This window comes from Xyrauchen texanus, chromosome 48 (assembly GCF_025860055.1).
Source record: "Xyrauchen texanus isolate HMW12.3.18 chromosome 48, RBS_HiC_50CHRs, whole genome shotgun sequence".
NCBI classification, from domain to species: Eukaryota; Metazoa; Chordata; class Actinopteri; order Cypriniformes; family Catostomidae; genus Xyrauchen; species Xyrauchen texanus.
The window spans coordinates 11,489,690-11,509,151 of NC_068323.1; the positions used below are offsets into that span (position 1 = coordinate 11,489,690).

General features: G+C 36.5%; 1 protein-coding gene across 1 annotated transcript in view; it reads right to left on the reverse strand.

The window, feature by feature from the left end:
* Nucleotides 1-19,462, reverse strand: part of si:ch1073-396h14.1 (disintegrin and metalloproteinase domain-containing protein 10) — a 30,537-nt gene that overhangs the window by 3,115 nt on the left and 7,960 nt on the right. The window contains 5 exon segments of the mRNA XM_052121788.1: nucleotides 1,432-1,592; nucleotides 10,211-10,379; nucleotides 10,468-10,560; nucleotides 15,207-15,326; nucleotides 15,950-16,029. Of these exon segments, the coding sequence (XP_051977748.1) occupies nucleotides 1,432-1,592; nucleotides 10,211-10,379; nucleotides 10,468-10,560; nucleotides 15,207-15,326; nucleotides 15,950-16,029 (623 nt within the window).

The following is a 19,462-nucleotide window of genomic DNA, read 5'->3' on the forward strand; positions in this document are numbered from 1 at the left end:
CCTGTCATCCAGCCATTGCCAAATGCGGCTTTAGATGTAAATGAACGCAAACAGCTGGACCAGAGCAGAACTAATCTGCCAAAGAACTCTATAAAATACTGTAGCCTTAGAAAGTGTGAAAAACATGGCTAGTACAGGTGGCGGGCAGTATAGATACTGTAGTTTTAGAAAGGTCAGACACTGGGAGCAGCAGCACAAACCTTGACTAGGTCTGACACAAATATACACCGATCACCTACAACATTAAAACCACCTGCCTAATATTGTGTAGGTCACCCTTGTGCTGCCAAAACAGCGCCAACCAGCATCTCAGAATAGTATTCTTCTCACCACATTTGTACAGAGCGGTTATCTGAGTTACCGTAGACTTTGTCCGTTCTAACCAGTCTCCGCTCACTGGATGATTTTGGTAAATCTAGAGTAAATTGTAGAAACTGTTGCACGTGAAAATCTCAGGAGATCAACAGTTACAGAAACACTCAAACCTGCCAGTCTGGCACCAACAATCATGCCACATTTAAAATCACTGGATCACATTTTTCCCCATTCTGATGGTTGATGTGAAAATTAACTGAAGCTCCTGACCCGTATCTGCATGATTTTATGCACTGCTGCCACACGATTGGCTGATTAGATAATCGCATGAAAAAGCTAGTGTCAGCTCAATGATTGGAGCAGAATACAGGTGTCTCAAGACTTGTTTTTTAAAAGTTTAATATTTTTTAACTTGACATAGTATACTAAAAATTCAGGATGTGGCGCAGCAGTCAAAGACATCGCTTAAGTGCATGTTTACACTAAAAACAATTAAAAACAGCACAGACGGATGCAATAATGTGTTTGGTGTGAATGGCTCATAACAGGCAGCAAACTAAGCATTCTCTACAGAATATTGTTCATAATAACTGATGTGCCATGCTATATGCTAAAGCATGCTATCCAACAAAAATAGCCTAGCATCTGACAACAGCTTCGCAGCATGAATGTTCGAAACATAAATGACGCAACAGAGATTGCGGCCATTTTTAAATCCAACCTTTACAAAAATTTAGAGTTCTGAAAACTTGCCACTCATTTTGCAATCATTACTTTCCCATGTAAATGAGCTTGCGATTGGCTGCAAATGTTTGGCAGAAGATTACATCTCTTCATCAGTAGTGGTGAACCTACAGCAAACCTTCGGTGACAATGAAGGGTTTGCTGCAAAGCTCATTTGCATTTGAAAATAATGAGTGGCGAATTTTGCAGCAAGTTTGTTGCAAGTCTGCGGCAAGCTTGCCAGAACTCTCGATTTTTGTAAGGGTGGTCCTCCCGGCTGAAAAGCTTGGACTAGCATGAATTTTCATGGTGTGGTGCTGGTCTAGCAGGTGGACCATAGCTATTTGATATCAGCCAGCTGTTGGGGATGGCAGTGAGAGGCATCACACTTACAGGAGCTCCAAGACTATGCCCCAACTCATGGGCGAAGGTCAGGTGCACGTGTTTGGCAGAAAGGTAGTAGCCGTAGTTCTGCAGGGTAACCAGACCTGTGTTGTGGCTGCAATTGTGACCAGCCTTCATGACCATCTGAGAGCAGATTCCTCCCCAATTATCTAAGGAATAAGAGAGAGGAGATGGCATATTGTCTGGCAAAGGATTCAACTAAAAACTTTAAATAATAATAATAAAAATAAAAAAAAATGTACAATAAGGAACAATTTCAGACTGTCCCAAAAACAAACATGATATCTACAGTTTTACTATAGTAACACCATGGTAAATTTGTAGCACACATCTATTTTTTGTCTTTTCGGGTTTAGAACAACAGTCAGGAGTAAATGAAGACAAATTTTCATTGTTGCATGTAGTTGAATGATCCTTTTAAATAGCCCCACTACTTCTTCACTATATCCTGGTAGTATAACAGGACATTGTGCAATAAACCTCAGGCAGACCAACCAAGGAAAGGCTTGAACAGCAAAACAGTCAAGCTTAGGTTCACTCAGGACATATTTCTTGAGTTCTAGTTTAAATACAGCAAACTCTATGTTTGCTCCCTTGACTAGGTTCAAGGTAAATGCATCCTGTCTCCTGGAAATGGATGTGTCAAGTGGGCTTAAATATCTCCTTCCATGATTTACACAAAGAATGAGAAGAAACCCCTAGCATTGCTGCTTACTTTTCTCTTATGGGCTCCCCTGTGTTTCGAGCTTATATAATGCCAACAGAGAATTTTACTGCTGATTACAAACAGCTGGTCCTTTTCACACAGCACTAACCAATTACATCATCTCAGACTAAAGTATGCTGCTGGGTGGTAACATGGGCTTGACTTTGTTGGTCAGTAGTTGGTCAACGATATCAGCTTGTGGGGATTCGTTTTTGAAATTGCTGAATATGCATTAATCAATCTGGTTATAATTTTCAGAATTGTGGCCGTTTGAAACTGTTTTAATGGAAAAAGTAAATCTTTAAAAAATCATCTCTAAACATTCCTATTTTCAGCTCAACTGATTTACATCAAATATTAGTTCTTTGTATGTCTGTATGTCACATATAAATCCTGAATATATTGATATATTTCTGAATATATAGTTATAAATATGAATGTATAATTGTAAATCTGAATATATAGTTATTAACCCTTAATATATAGTATTTATTTCTGAATATATTGTACATTTTAATATATAGTTATTAATCCAATAAAATTGAATTGAATATAATTGAAAATCACAATATGTATATTAATCCTAAATATAATGTTATTATTTTAAATAGATATTTGTAAATCCGATTAGTAATAATTCCTGGCTTATTAATTATAAATCCTGAATATATTGTAACAATTCTGAAAAGATTTGTAAATATGAATATACTGTATATTCCACATTCATCCAAGATCTGAGATTTGTGATCTGAGATTGGCTTGAAAATGAACCAGTGCAATTGGAAAGAGAATTGGGTTGTTTTGTCATCATGCGAGCTATATACTGTTTTGAATAATAAATGCTCTGCATCTTGAGTAAGGAATATATTTGTAGGGTTTACTCATGTCAGATGGCTCTGGAATCAGAGCCAAATGAAATGAAAGTGAACTATTTGCACTGGTTTAGTCTTGTTCAGTTCCATTTACAGGGCATCTATATAGTATGTTATGCTCATTCATCGACATGTAAGGTGAACAGGATGAAGCCTCAAAGGTTCTAAATGGTTGATATCACTCTCGATGAAGTCAACAGTTTTCACAGCGCTATATCTGGCTCTTTTTCCACTGCAGTTACATGGAGCCATTTTTATCACAAGGTTCTTTGGATGTGTTGTTGACAGCAGTCTGATTGACACCACAACATACTTAGTTCAGGGTTCACATACAAAGGAGGCTGTTATGATGTTTTATTGCGACTAGGGTTGAAATTTAGGGTTAGGGTTAGATAAGGAATTAGGGTAGGGTTAGGGTTGAAACAAAAGTCTGAAATGACAATAGTCAGGTAGCAATAAGGGTATTATTTTAGAGATACAAAAAGGTAAACAGAACCTCATGATAGCTGAGAACTCTGGAAATTAGGTTTATCATGCCAAAATAATACTGTAAACAATACAATTGAAAGATTAAACAGTGTTTGATCCCGTAAGTTAATTATATAACTGTGGAAACAGGAAATGTTTTAGGTTCAATACAAGTTACGTTTTATTAAAAACATCTGTGGCATATTATCAATTTCCACAGAAAAAAACTTTGTCCCAAAAAATCATGCTTAAATGGAGGACACTTAAAAACAAACCTGGTCTCATAGCATCAGGTTAATATACCTACATATTTGCTAACAAATATTTCATTGTACATATCCCGGCAGTTTACTGGTGAAATGAACACTAGAGGCCCTAAAACGACATTTATTCCCTTTCATACAAATCACAAGTAAAACAAATGGCAGATTAAGAGTTCATAAAAACGTATTTTTCGCCCTGTTGCTCACACAATTCTATTATAGCGGATGACTTGTACAGTGATGCAAATTGACATTTACATTACATAGCAACTACATTCACAAGCTTGTTCAAGCATGATCAAATTGCACTGGAGCTCAACTAATAAATCGTTGCACTTACAATGCAAAGGACCAGGTATGAGTCCTGAAGAGCACACGAGTGAGCCGTAAGAGTCATAGAAGCACCACAAAATAATTGCATTTTTCATTTTACATTTGTTTTTATGACACTATCCGTTAAGTTTAGGTTTAGGGTAGGGAGGAAGGTTTTGTTGACTTAAAACCGAACAGAGCGTTAACCATAAATACGATTCTTTGGAAGAACATTTAATTCGCTTTTAGAGCCACACAGTGGACATTTCACTTCGTAATTGCCGCGATACTTGTAATGAACCACGTACTGTAATTCAATTTAGCAATAAAGTCGCCACCATCATGTGATTCTCAGATCATTTCAATGTGAAGCATGTAGTTTTGTTAAAGCATTATGTGAATTCTTTGTTTAAAGTGTGTTATTTGAGCGGTTAAGTGGTCTAAATCATGATTTTGTCAGACAAACATCAAGTTCGGTGTTCAAATATTTTGTTGCAAATATCTTCTCTTGTACAGTTACATTTACATTAACGCATTTGGCAGACGCTTTTATCCAAAGTGACGTTCAGTGCACTTATTACAGGGACAATCCCCCCGGAGCAACCTGGAGTTAAGTGTCTTGCTCAAGGACACAATGGTGGTGGCTGTGGGGATCGAACCAGCAACCTTCTGATTACCATTTATGTGCTTTAGCCCACTACGCCACCACCACTCCTATCAAAGTGCACATATTATAATAAGAATAGGGTTTAATCTTTAACTTTCACAGACAAGGAATATTTTACGTAAAAGGTTTAACTCGTAGCTATGATTTCGCAATAGTGTGCATGTTAAATTGTCAACAATTTTTGGAGTTCATCAATATTATGCCACAAATGCTGGGCCAGTTCCCCTCTGGCTAACATCATGAATATAATGCCAATATTACTTATGTATAGTTAAAGTCATGAGTAAACTAAGTAAGTGTTAATGGTCAGTGTTTAAACATCGATTTTGTTTGAACTGTAAGATTAATGACTAATGTCTTTGAAGTCCATCCTGGATTTACTGCAGAAGTTCACAAAGATGCAATTGGCTGATGAAGGGTTTGTTGGCAATTCATTGATAGTCAATGTATTCCTTTAATCAATAGAACAAGGTGATGCAGGCAGAGATCAGTTAGGTGCTTCGCAGTTCAACCGGCCAGTCATTTTGGTGAGGGCTATCCTAAATATGAAGTATCCCATTATGGTTGGAGTTGGCATCAGTTCATCCTCTGAAGTCCATCGTAATAGACTGAAGTGATGTCTGGCTGGCACCGGCTGCATTTAGTTGTCATCACTCAGAGACATGTAGCAGTGGAAAAATAACAGAGAAGCCACCCACCTTTAATCCAAAAACATCCACTTCTCTACAATGAACATACTGCTTAATGCAGGGCAGTTTGCCTATGTTGGGTTTGTTTGATCGACAGAGCTGCCCAAACCTCTCATCTTATTTTCAGTCCTGAGGCCGTTGTTGGTCAAGCAAGTATTTGCAGATGTCTTGGCTATACTTTCCAGTGCCAAACAGTGCAAACTGCCCAACTATGACACAATAGCTTTCCAGCATGCCTAATCATAATTTATCCTTAAGTTTATGCATTATGATTCCTGGAATGATCACATGTTTGGCAGCTAGAACACTTAAAAGTCACATCAAAGTCAAGGGTACAGTGAAGTGGCCAGCCTGAATGAACAAATAGAATTGTGCCCTCCCATAGGGAATCGTATGGTGCATCAATATTTAGAATTAACAACTGGATCCCTTTCAATTCATGAGTGTGAATTTGTATCGAACTGACCGCTGCCTATAATGTTGAATTTGAATTTGATGGTAAAGTCAGGAAGAGGAAATGACTAAATTATAATTAAAGGGAATTCACAGTTACACAACAGAGGAATTGCAAAAGGTTTTGTGACAAAACATAATTACATAAATCCTTCTGACCAATTGAACATATTGTATTTATTCCCTGGTATGTAGAATTGTTTTTTATGAATACAATTGAGTACGACTTATTGGTAACACTTCTCAATAAGATTCTATTTGTTAGAGAGATAGTTCGCCCAAAAATGAAAATTCTCTCATCACTCTCACCTTTATGCCATCTCAGATATGTATGACTTTCTTTCATCTGCTCAACACAAACAAAGACTTTTAGAAGAATATCTTAGCTCTGTAGGTCCATACAATGCAAGTCAATGGTGACCAGAAATGTTAAGCTCTAAAAATCACACAAGTCAGCATAGACGTAATCCATAAGACTCCAGTGGTTAAATCTATGTCTTTAGAAGAGATATGATAGGTGTGGGTGAGAATCAGATCACTTTTGCATTCTTCTTCTTTTGTTTTTGGTGATTCACATTCTTCATGCATATCACCCCCTACAGGGCAGGGAGAAGAATTTCAAGCAAAAAAGGACATAAATATTTATCTGTTTCTCAACCACACCAATCATATCGTGAACACATGAATGTAAAAACTGGAGTCTTATGGATTACATTTATGCTGCCTTTATGTGATTTTTGGAGTGTCCAAATTTTGGCACCCATTCACTTGCATTGTATGGACCTACATTGCTGAAATTTGCTTCTAAAAATCATAATTTGTAATTTGCAGATGAAAGAATGTCATAGACATCTGGGATGGCATGAGGGTGAGTAAACGAGTGAATTTTCATTTTTGGGTGAACTATCCCTTTAATATTAGTAAATGCATGAATTATCATGGTTTCATAAACTAACAATAAACAATAATAAACATTTTACAGCATTTATTAATCTAATTGTTAACTTGTGAAAATGCTATTGTTCATTGTTAGTTCATCTTAGTTCAAAATACATTAAAAAAAATTGAAATAGTTGAAATTAATACAAAATGTGCATTATTCATTTTTAGATCATGTTAATGAATGTAGTTAATTATTGTTAACAAATACCACTTATTGTAAAGTGCTACCGACAAAGTGCAATTTCTAAGTTCAATACTGTCAAAAACAATAACGCCATTAAAAATGTTGCCATACTGCACCACAAAATGTCTACCACATTGCTTTCAGATAACTATATAAACATAAATACTGACTTCAACATTTGAATCTATTGAATATTTAACAGATTGAGTAAACATGTTGAGAATTTCTTTGCATTTCATTCCATTTGAAATCAACTTCATTTAATTCAAATTCAGGAACCGATTTAATATTCAAAAAAACATTCTCACTTCACCATAGAGGCAAATCTGTAAAAAGGAATGTGGTCATCACACTTTTTTGGTGGATAAGGGATGGGGCGGGGGCAGAGGTCTAGAGCACATACCTTTCTGGTCACATGTCATAAAATCAGTGGGCTCACACCCCCTTTCTCAGCCAATCACAATTCACTGTGGTCAATCATATGGCAACAATCAAGGATCTCAGTTGGTGGGCTATACCTTATAATGGAACAATAATAACCAAAACTATGACTGTATGAAAGTCTGTTTACTGGCAGTGTGAGACAGTGTGAGATTTTGTGACCAAAGTGAGGCCTGCGGATGTTTACAATGCACCATCTCTGGAAATGCAGCCTTGAGTCATGCAATTTGTTGGTGGAGCAATTAATCATTCCTTTCAGTGAAAAAAACAGTATTGCTCGAATGATCGGATTGCTATCTGTCTTGAATGCATCTGTATGGACATTTAAACTTGGTTTCACATGATCAGATAGCTAAGCGATCAGTAAAATGCGTGAAGAGATCAAGTGTAAATACTCCTAACTTATGTTGTGTTTTTGGATACTGATTTGCAAATGTCCCCACCAGCAAGGACGTAGATTTGTCTTGAACATTGGGGGTGTTGCAGCGTGAAGCATTTACATACTACCATTGAGGGGGGAGTACTTGCTTGTTTTGATTATATGCCCCCTGCCCATCAGGCGTCTTATCTAGCTTAACCAGAAAGGGTTCCATTGTCAGGGTTCGGCTGGCCAGCATTTGTTGTGGTGAATAGCTATGCTAGTTCACTAGTGAACCAGCACCAAATTAGCCAGAACCAGTAAATAATTCAAGCTGAATGATGAATGCATTGCGTGAACGCATCAGTAAAGATGGGAGATGTCTTATTTATGACGTTTAAAAACGTATTGATATTCAGATTTAAAGGGGCCGACAGTTAAGGTCATATCATGTCTTGTAGGGGAAGATGCTAATGTGGAATGCCGCAGTTATTGTGTTACTGCATGGAATGTTAATTACTAGGACAGGGTTGTGGCAATACACAAGGAGCAGTCACACAAACAAAATACTAACAACACAGCTGAAGCTCTCGTGAAAACATACATCATCGGGTTACGAATAGCCGTAGAGGGATTTAACAGATTAGGGGGGAATAGGGCAAATTGTCACATGGGCATCTAAATAACTTAAGTTTTCAGTAAAAAGTATTCTGTGCTAAAGCCCCTCCATTATTGACATCATGCCAAATATGTTTATCTTAAAGGAATAGGTCACCCAAAAATTTAAATGCTTTCTTCTACAGAACACAAATGAAAATTTTTAGAAGAATATTCAGCTCTGTAGGTCCACACAATGCAAGTGATGGTGATCAGACCTTTGTAGCTCCAAAGATCACATAAAGGAAACATAGAAGTAATCCATATGACTACTGTGTTTAAATCCATACAGTACCTTCAGAAGTTATATAACAAATATGGGTGAGAAACAGATCCAAATTTAAGTCAGTTTTTACACCAAATCTCAACTTTCACTTTTACATCTGAAAGTGAAAGTTAAAGTGGAGATTTAGAGTAAAATATTGATTTGTTTCGCACCAACATTTATTATATCGCTTCTGAAGATATGGATATAAACACTAGAGTCATATGGATTACTTTTTTGTTTCCTTTATGTAATTTCTGGAGCTACACCATTCACTTGCATTGTGTGGACCTACAGAGGTGAAATATTCTTCTAAAAATCTTCAATTGTGTTCTGCTGAAGAAGATGGTTCTTCAATGGTTTAAGTCATACACATCTGGGATGTTATGAAGGTGTGTAAATGACGAGAATTTAAATTTTGGGGTGAACTATCCCTTTAAATGGGCTCCAGGACTATATGAACCTGTGAACTTGTGAAATGATGTTGTTGTAATAGCTGTTGAGTAAAAAGAAAATACAATAAACCACACCAGCATACATTAAGACAAAAGTCAACTATATAATGAAGGTAGATTTTAACTGAATGGTTAAACCATCTTCTGTTATCCAAAATTATTTATTGATATTTTTTGCATGTGTCCTTTTCCATTTTTTGCTGTTTTATACTTGTTCAACTATTTAAATGTAGCTAAAAAGCCTACCGTTAGCTGTTATGGCATGTTTCCAAGGTGACAACTTCTTAGCCCTTAAAGAGGCTATCGGGGCAGGTTGTCACAAAAGGTTAAAATGTGTTTGATTATTTTTTTTCCTGGGCAATAATTGAGGAAATGTTTAATAGATTTTTATTAATAATTTTTACGTGGTTGTACATAAACTGACTAATCTGCCTTAAAGAGTCAATGGAGTAAAAAGCAGACAAAAGAGTGAAGCAACTAGCCCCGGTCTCTTCTATATAGGTATTGTGTTTTTAAACATGTTTATCATTATCTAATTCCTTGCATTATGGGATATACAGTAGCTTGTCTGCTTCTCTAATTAGAGTGTTTGTAAACAAATAATTTACAAAGAAGTCTCAAATGGCGTATCAGTTTCATATTAGTTAAAGTTTTTGTGATTTGATCCACATGTGTTCAATCTCTCAAAACAACATTAAATTACATCAAAACTTCCTGGAAGGTCGTTTCTCTGAATTTTACATTCTCAGAAGTACTTCCCATAGACCCGAACTCCACACCCGACTCCCATGACATCCACCCATTAAAATATTTTCAATAGAGTGTCTAGGTTGAGTGATGTTATCGGATAGCTTTACTTTAATATCATGTCGCGACAAGGACGACCATGGACAGAGGTCACATACCAAAGGTCTTATTGGAGTACAAAGCCCAGTTAGCTGCCACTGAGTAAAACAATATTCAACTAGCAGCCTCCACGTGACATTTGTTGTGACTATGAGGTGACCATCTGGAGTGGATGGACTGAAATCTAACCTGCTTTTCCTCCCCAGGCCAGACCGAGAACTCCACTGAAGTCCCTGTTGGTCAAGAGATATGACAGGCAGTAGTCGCCCCAGTCCATCTCTGAAAACAAACTTAACAGCTTTTCAGGCCCAATGTGATTGTTGTCCAAGGGACTGCTTGGATCTTCCTCTGTGGCCACCTGTGTTTATTTCAATTGACCAAAATGAATATTCAATGAATATATGCAGTTGTGAAAAGGACAAAACAAGAACAAAAAGAAGACTTACGGAGAGGAATTTCACTTTGAAGTTGACCAAATCTATCCCGTCAAAGTCAGCTTTGTCATAAATGTCATTAACTGCTTTCATGTAGGAGGCGACCTGTAAAAATATTGATGCACATTAAGCTTGGATGGATGTACGGATTAATGAATGGTGCTGTAGAATTAAAAGAACAGGCTCGTAAGAGTTATTTGTTCAATAATCGAACAACACTGAATGCGCCGTATTTTTCGAACTTCAGATTTAAAAGAACTGGCTCATTAGAGTCATTTGTTTGGTAATCGAACTACACTGAACGCACTATTTTTCGCTCTGTAGATTCAGGATACATTAGAAGTGCTGTATGATTCAATCTGTGGACTCAATATAACTGGCTTATAAGAGTACATTTTTAACAAATTGGTCTACACTTGTCGCGTTGTATGTTGCGCTATGCAGATTCAAAAGAACCAGATCATTAGAATCATTCACTCTGGAATCGGAGTAAACTGAAAACGCTGTCAGAGAACAAGAGGGAGACAAAGAGAACCGAGAGCAGAGGAACAGTTCAAAAGGATTTATTAGGTCATGGTCAATTTATTTATATAGCACATTTAAGGACACTAGTGTATACCAAAGTGCTGTACATATGAAATGCAACAATGAAACAATAACAGGACACAGAGGAACAAAAGACTAATAAGAAAAATAACACAAAACAAGAAATTACCCATAAAGTCTACAATAAACATTAATGTAAAAGCCAAGGAATACAGATATGTCTTCAGGTGTGATTTAAATACAGGAAAGGAAGGGGCAGATCTAACGTCCAGAGGTATACTGTTCCATAGTCTAGGGCCAGCTACAGAAAAAGCACGATCCCCTTTAAACTTTTGGTGAGAGCGAGGGATTTGCAGGAGAAATTTGTCAGAAGATCTGAGGCTTCTAGAGGATTGTTGATAGCTCAGGAGTTCTGACAGATAAGAAGGGGCAACACCATTTAAAGCTTTAAAAACAAATAACAAGATATTAAAATGGATCCTATAATGCACCGGTAACCAGTGGAGAGATGCTAAAACTGGAAATGTGTTCCCTCGTCTTAGCACCAGTAAGCAACCTAGCAGTTGCGTTTTGGACCAACTGCAGGGGATACAGAGATGAGTGATTTAGACCCATATACAGTGCATTGGAATAGTCAAGTTTTGATGAGATGAAGGCATGGATAACTGCCTCCAGATCCTTAAATGAGAGCATAGGTTTTAATTTGGCTATTTGCCTTAATTTAAAAAAAGCTACTCCTCACCACAACATTTGAAGACAGTGTATCTAGGTTCCTAGTGATATCAGAGACAGCACCAGGGAGACCAAAAACAACAACCTCAGTTTTGCTGTCATTTAATTGGAGAAAGTTTTTTGCACTCCAGCATTTAATGTCCTCAAAGCATTTTAGAAGCATAGAGCAAGAGTAATCAGATCTAAGAGGAATATATAGCTGAGTATCGTCAGCATAGCAATGATATGAAATATTATATTTCCTCATGATAGAACTCAAAGTGAGCATATAGAGAGAAAATAGAATGGGTCCCAAGAGGGACCCTTGGGGTACCCCAAAAGTGAACAATGCAGAAGAAGAGGAAGAATTCCCAATTGTAACTCTCACAGTCCTATCTGAGAGGTATGATGTAAACCAATCTAAAACAGTGCCCTTGATGCCAACCTCATCCCTTAAACTTTTAAGAAGGATAGCGTAGTCAACCGAATCAAATGCTAAACAGATCCTAACCATTTAAAAAAGTGTCAGCAACATACATGACAGAAAGATACGCCATGTGCATTCCTTTCATCACGGTAATCTTATCAAACTATTTGGACGATTGAGACACTTCAGAGTGCCCTTGCTTTAGTTGCAACAGAGTTCTCCAGAGAGTCTCCTGCCCCAGTCACATTCAAAGAAATGTGGCACAATTCCCTGGAGAGAATGCAATTACTCTGGGGTCAGTTGCGCACAGTGGAGAGACAAGAGCTGGTATGATGCCTGGCAAGGAATATGTCCAATAGAGCGGCAGTCTGGTCACTGTCCCTTACAATGAGAAGGCCAAGACCAACATATTAGCACATCACAGCTGTGATTACTGAATGATTAAAATAATGTGCAATAACACTAAGACATGGCATAAAGCCTGGGCACCTACACCCTGTTCTATAAACTCACTTCTGAACGCTTCTGAAGCTGAAAACAGAATGAATAATAGATTGTGTTTACATATATAGTATCAATGTATATAAATAAAGTATTTAGGCTTAGAAAATGTGGCATAAAGATGTTTTTAAGGATGCTTTTATCCTGCAAAGACCACAGATAAACAATATAATACATAAATCAAATTTGCATCATCTACAAATGGAGTTTTCTATTTATTCTAATGGCTGAAACGTTGCATTTCAGGAATATTTGAAAAAGTGTTTTTCTTTTAAACAATAAAAACATCCACCAGCTGTGCAGAGAAAAATAAAAACATTGTATGACTACCAAAAATAATAAACAGACAATGGGAACTATCCCCCGAAAATAATGGTTGAGAGTGGAAGGGACCCGGAACACAGCAATCTGGAAAACTCATTACTTAAACTTGTGGAAATCCTGCCATTTATCTTCATCATACAAACGTTACATAATATTACGTTTTGTCCAGACATACGCTCAAGAACATTGTTTTGCATGGCCATAGTGAAGAACTTGGCAAAGGTCCAGGTTTGACACACCACCCCACAATTTCACCGAATTCTCCAGTGGGATCAAGGAAAGAACATGCTGTGCAACCCAATTAGAGGAGATTGTGTACCAAAGGGGGGAAAAACTTTACAGGAAAGGTAAAATATAATGGCCATTACCCTGAAGACATCATGTTGTTGGTCACACGAGGTTGAGTCAGGGTTATTATAGTTTTAAATTTTTTATGTAGATTTTATTTATAATTTTAATTTGTCCTTTTGATTTTAAGTTTTTCAAATTTTTTATTTTATGTTTGTTAGTTTTAGTTTTCAGAGCATTTAGTTTTTATTTTAGTTGTAATATTTCAGGGCTGCCAAAGTTAATGCGTTAACAGATTGCTTTAAAACCCATTACATTTCTCATGACCATCTAGTGTTATTGCTATCTAGCAGCATTTACATGTGTAATGATGGCAGATTGTAAAGTTTCACATTTTATTATACACTGTGTATCAAAAACTATAATTAATATGAGGTTATTTTTATTTTAGGCTACTTTTCAATCATGGAAATGCATTTTAGTTGAGATTTTCCTATGGTGCCTTGATCCAGCCATGGAATAAAAATAAAACAAATCTGACATTATAATCCACAATTGTAATAATTGCAGGAAATGTATATAAAATCACAATTACGAGAAAAAAGTCGCAATTGCCATAGTCACAATCCGAGAAATGTAAAATCACAATTGCAAGATATAAAGTCACAATTACGAGAAAAAAGTTGCAATTGCCATATATAAATTCACAATAATGAGAAATGTAAAGTTGCAAATGCGAGATATAAATTCACAATTACGAATAAACTTTTTTTCTCCTGTGGCGGATTCAAAACACCATAATTTCCAGTTATGCTAATTTTTATTATTAATTCAGTTAACGCAAATGTTTTTGCTTTAGTTTTTGTTAAAAAAAATACTTGGGTTCTTCCATACTCACATGAGCTACAACAGCTTCAACACTCCCAAAGCGTTTGAGAAATTTTAAAGTTGCAAATGCAAAATATAAAGTTACAATGATGAGAAGAAAAGTCACAATTATGAGAAGAAAGTCGCAATTGCAAGAAAAATTTTGCAATAGTGAGATATACAATTATGAGAAAAACAGACACAATTGCAAGTAATAAAGTTACAATTAAGTTAAATAAAGTTGTAATTGCAAGACAAAGTTAACAGTTACGAGAAATTTAGTTGCAACTGCGAGATATAAAGTTTTTTCTCCTTTGGTGGATTCCAAAAAACATAATTTCCAGTTATGCTAGTTTTTATTTTTAATTGCATTAACTTTCATTTTCTCTTTAGTTTTTTTAATGATAAAAACAATGGGTTGAATAGGGTTCTTCGATACTCAGAGCTACAACAGCTTCAACACTTCCAAAGCCTTTGAGAAATGTAAAGTTGCAAATGCAAGATATAATGTCACAAATGATGAGAAGTCACAATTACGAGAAAACAGGTTGCAATTGTGAGATATAAATTCACAATTAAGAGAAAAACTTGCAATTGCGAGATATAAAGTCACAATTATGAGAAGCAACGTCATAATTACGTTTCTGAATTTGGCAGATGCTTTAATCCAAAGTGATTTACGGTGCACTTATTGCTGGAAAAATCCCCCTGGAGCAACCTGGAGTTAAGTGCCTTGCTCAAGGACACAATGGTGGTGGCTGTGGGGGTCGAACCAGCAACCTTCTGATTACCAGTTCTGTGCTTTAGCCCACAATGCCAACACTACTCCAAATAATGTTGCAATAGCGTGATATAGTCACAATTATGAGAAAAACATTTGCAATTATGAGATATAAAGTCACAATTACGAGAAAAAAGTCGCAACTGCAAGATATAGTCACAATTATGAGAAGAAACATTTTTTATCCAATGGCGTATTCAAAACACCATACCATAATTTCCAGTCATGCTTGTTTTTATTTTTAATTCAGTTAACGCAGATGTTCTTATTTTGTTTTCACTTTGTTTTTGGTTCTTCGATACTCACCTGAGCTACAACAGCTTCAACACTTCCAAAGCGCTTATAAAAGCGGTGGTCTGCATGGAGGTGAAGAAGACAGCTGGTTTTGGACTGGTCGACCTTTCGCTTTGACCTGGACACTGGTATCTGTTTAGATCACAAGACAGAGAGATTTCACATTCTTACAACCTTGAGAAGGCATTGAGGCAGAACATAGGAAGGAGGTTCACATCTGTTTCTTCAATGTTGGCTTTGAACAAGTGGAAATGTTGTGTTGTAGTAAATATGAGCTTAAAATACAGCATAGATAGTTATCTGGTTAAAAAAGACAGGAAATTGTCCATGAACCCATTGTGAGAAAGTGACAACATCTCTTATCCAACGCAGATCCTGAAACAATAGATTGATCGACCAGATGGTTGTCCATTACATGCTATTCACTTACTTAGATCACCTGCTAAAAATATATCAACACAAGGTGATATAAGACAATATTACTGCCATTAAGACTCTGAAGAACATCCATAAATCATAACATTTAATAAACTGAATTACATGGAGCAACATTACAATGTGTTGATCAATTGTTGGGTCTCCTCTGCAAAAATGTTAAGGAAGCTTTGAACATCTGATTTCAGAATTATTTCTAGACATTCCAGCATTTAATCTGAATTAATAATTTCAGTATGTGAGGACACCCAGTCTCCAAACCCAAACTCAGAACAGGACTTAACTGGAAATTAGGTATTAGAGGTGATGTCATGTCTGACCTCTTGATGGTTTTGAACAAGATGTTGCAGATGGTCGGCACCACAGAATCCAGCATGACCGGCTCTCAAGGGAGCACTGTCTGTGAAAAATTTACATAAAAAGGGGTACATTATGGGTGTAAACAAGGAATAAAAATGCTAAACGTTTCAACTGCACAAGATGGATTGCTGGTTTACGTTGGTTTAACAGATCTTACAGCCAAACCAGCTAACAAGTTCCCAAAACCTCTTTAAAACCAGCCAGTCAAACCAGACTGGGGAACCAGCTAAAAGCAGAAAACCATGCTTCATGAATTTCTTCAGTATTGGCGTCCTGAATAATTAAAAACTAAATCACAACAAATCAACACACAGACCATTCTGACAAAGAAAGATTGCAAAACTCTCGGACCCTCTTGTACAATCTTGAAACTATCAATTTATTGCAAAACCAATGTGCTTGCTCAAGAAAGCATTGAGAGATTTTTTTTTTCTGACCTCTGTTGAAAAACCACATTGTAACTTTGTGGCAAAAAGAAGCGTCCCATGTCACTTGGACTGTGACTAAAACAGATTTTGTTAGAGAACTTGAGTAGACCAGACTATTAGGCCTCATAAACCAAAATACTCAGCTTTAAGTAAACTCTTTATATTAAGGTACTGTAAATATCTGTTCTGATAATAACCAACACCTTTTGTCTTTATTCACACCTTATTCACAGTAGCGACATCTTACATTTTTTATGGGAATTCAAACAAGGCTGTGAGGGATTAACTTCAATGGGCTGTGCTGTTGTTTAAAGAGTTTTGGGATCGTTACCCTAACAGCACATAAAAAAAGAACATCGTTCCATGAAATTTCTACTGACAAATAATTCCAGGAAATATGAGTTGTGGAAAATCAGATGGGATCTTGGAGCTTTATACAGTGGATGCCATTGAAGTAACTGTAAGTCTATCCCTTACAGCCTCATTTTTATTCATGTCAAAAATTAAAGCTGGCACTACTGTGAATAAGGTCTATTCTTCTTATTATTATGTTGGCTTGAAAAAGCCAACATAGATTATTCTACAGACATGGTTTATGGTTTTTTTAAAATCCCTAAACCAAGACCAAAATTCTGACTGTAACTCATCCTAGAGCCTTCAAGCTGCATGCAAAGACTCAGCACAGACCTTTGACTTTTCAAACTGACCGTAATTATGGTTTTGCAAGGTGGACAATGTAAAATACACAAAAACCCATAGACATACAATGAGAGAATGTTCAAAGTGGCTAAGACTATAGATACAAAACGGCACACTATACACTATGCACTTACAAAATATAATATGGACGTAACCATTTAGTGTATGAATTTTCAAAGTGTAGTATTGTCCCAAATTGAATACTTAACGGTTTATTACTACATGGAAACATTTGCTGTTTAACATCTGACGGAAGTGACGTTTCAAGCACAACGGGATGTGGATCAGTTCAACACTTGTATCTCAAACAACGAACATATTCACACAGCGTGGGGTGATAGTAAAGCATTCAACGTATATATGCAAGGTGCTGTCTACACAGAAGTTTCACTATCTGCTGAAATCTTCATTATTTACAACTGTTTTTTCAGACCAGCAGCACAGCCAGGTAACTCCGCCCCTTCCGCAATGTATGGCAAGCCGCGTGCGCTGAGTGCATGAACTGTCCAACATTTCACACTTCGTTTTGACAGCTGAAAATGTGCATCATCCAGGTACTTAAAGTACACTTCTATTTGTGCTCTTTCAGTGTAAACATACTACTCACACTACTTAAGTTATTTGGCTATTTAAACAACGAAAAACACGATGATGCCAAAAAATGCCTAAAAACATTAAACTGATTTTTTTATTGCCTGCCAACTGCCAGAAATATAAGCCCAAAGAGGAGCACTGTGGCTGCAATCTGTTTAGCCATAAAGTAGTTTCATTTCAATCATTTCAATCAGTTGGCAGGCAATAAAAAAAATCAGTTTTGGGTTTTTTGGCATTTTTTGGTGTGCAAAAAAATACACAACAGCTTTTTGTCGTATTTTTCATTGTTAAAATAGCCAAATTTATCAGATATTTCTATCCTTTTTCCTCATAGGAATGTATGCGTAACTATAGTAACAAGGCTTTGCTTTCCCCCATGCTAAACCACGCCCCCAGGTATCACGTGTTGCCGACTGTATCTATTCAGTCTCCAACAGTCCAAAAAAAAAGAAAAAATTCAAATGTAAACAAACCACACAATACCGTTTATCTGTTTTAAATGTCTCTTTTTCTCTTTCTTGCTTTTTTATCCATCAATCTATCCGTCCACAGTCTTTCTGTCAATCTATCTATCAAAAACAAACTTTCAGACAAGGCTTTGTCAAGCCAACATAAAATATTCTCTTGACTTTTATTACTTATTGTAAAGCGACCTTATATAAATAAAACTTCTTCTTGACTAAATGTACCTGTCTAGTTTGTTTCATTCTCGACTTAATCTGAAATTTTCAATTGGAAAAACAGTTTCCACAAATGAAAAACATTTAGATCATGCTGCTTTACTATTCTTCTGAATAAGAAATCTGACGCTACCTTAAAACTTTCCCATTAAAACTTCACAAATATGTTTGGTCTAGCTGTGCTGATTGTTTGTGATACCAGTGTCTGCTAACCCCAACCAGGCATAACAATGTAGGCCAACATAGGCTGTGTTACCTTAAAGCTCAAGGTAACTGATTCTCAAATCTCATGGGAAAGTTTTGCATGACAAATTAGTTTTCTGCAAACTCTGTAAACAGTCCCAGTTTAAGAATTACACAAGAACTACATCAGATTAAACATTAATTTGAAAACAGTTGCTAAAAAAAAAGACGCACAGTAAACAGAGGTTTATATTCACAACAACCTGGTTAAGTTTTACCTTCAACTGTGAATAAAATGACTGGGAGTTTAGTAGGGAGTAAATGTCAGGTTGTTCCTCTTACTGTAACTAGAGAAGCTATGTGATTGGATCACACCATTCTGGTGTGTGGGAGTCGACCAATAGGAATCCTTCAATGTGAATGAGTCCCACAGCTTGTCTCGGATCATACTTTAGATTATGATCATATTGGTATCTGTAAACACTGTGGCCGGTAGGTTTGACCCTGGATCAAGAGAAATAGAGCATGTGAGAAGCAAGGGTAAATGCCGTGCATTGACCCATTGATGGGATTACTTCCAGACTTTGGCTTCATCCTGCGTGCTTCTCTTTCAAGTAGTTGCGCATGTTGAGACCAGGGCAAAAAGGTTTCAGGAGTTGTTTAAGAAAAATACTTGAATCTAGCAAGAAACAATCCACACTGGAGGGAGGCGGAAATTAAAACGATTGTTTATCCTTGAAAACGCTCATGGAATCAAAGACTGCATGCCTAATCTGAGGAACAGACATTGTAGTTTTAATGTTTTATCCAAACAACATGTAATTTATTAAATAAAATCACATTATTAATTTGGCAGATGCTGTAAAAGCATTCAAGGTATATATTTATT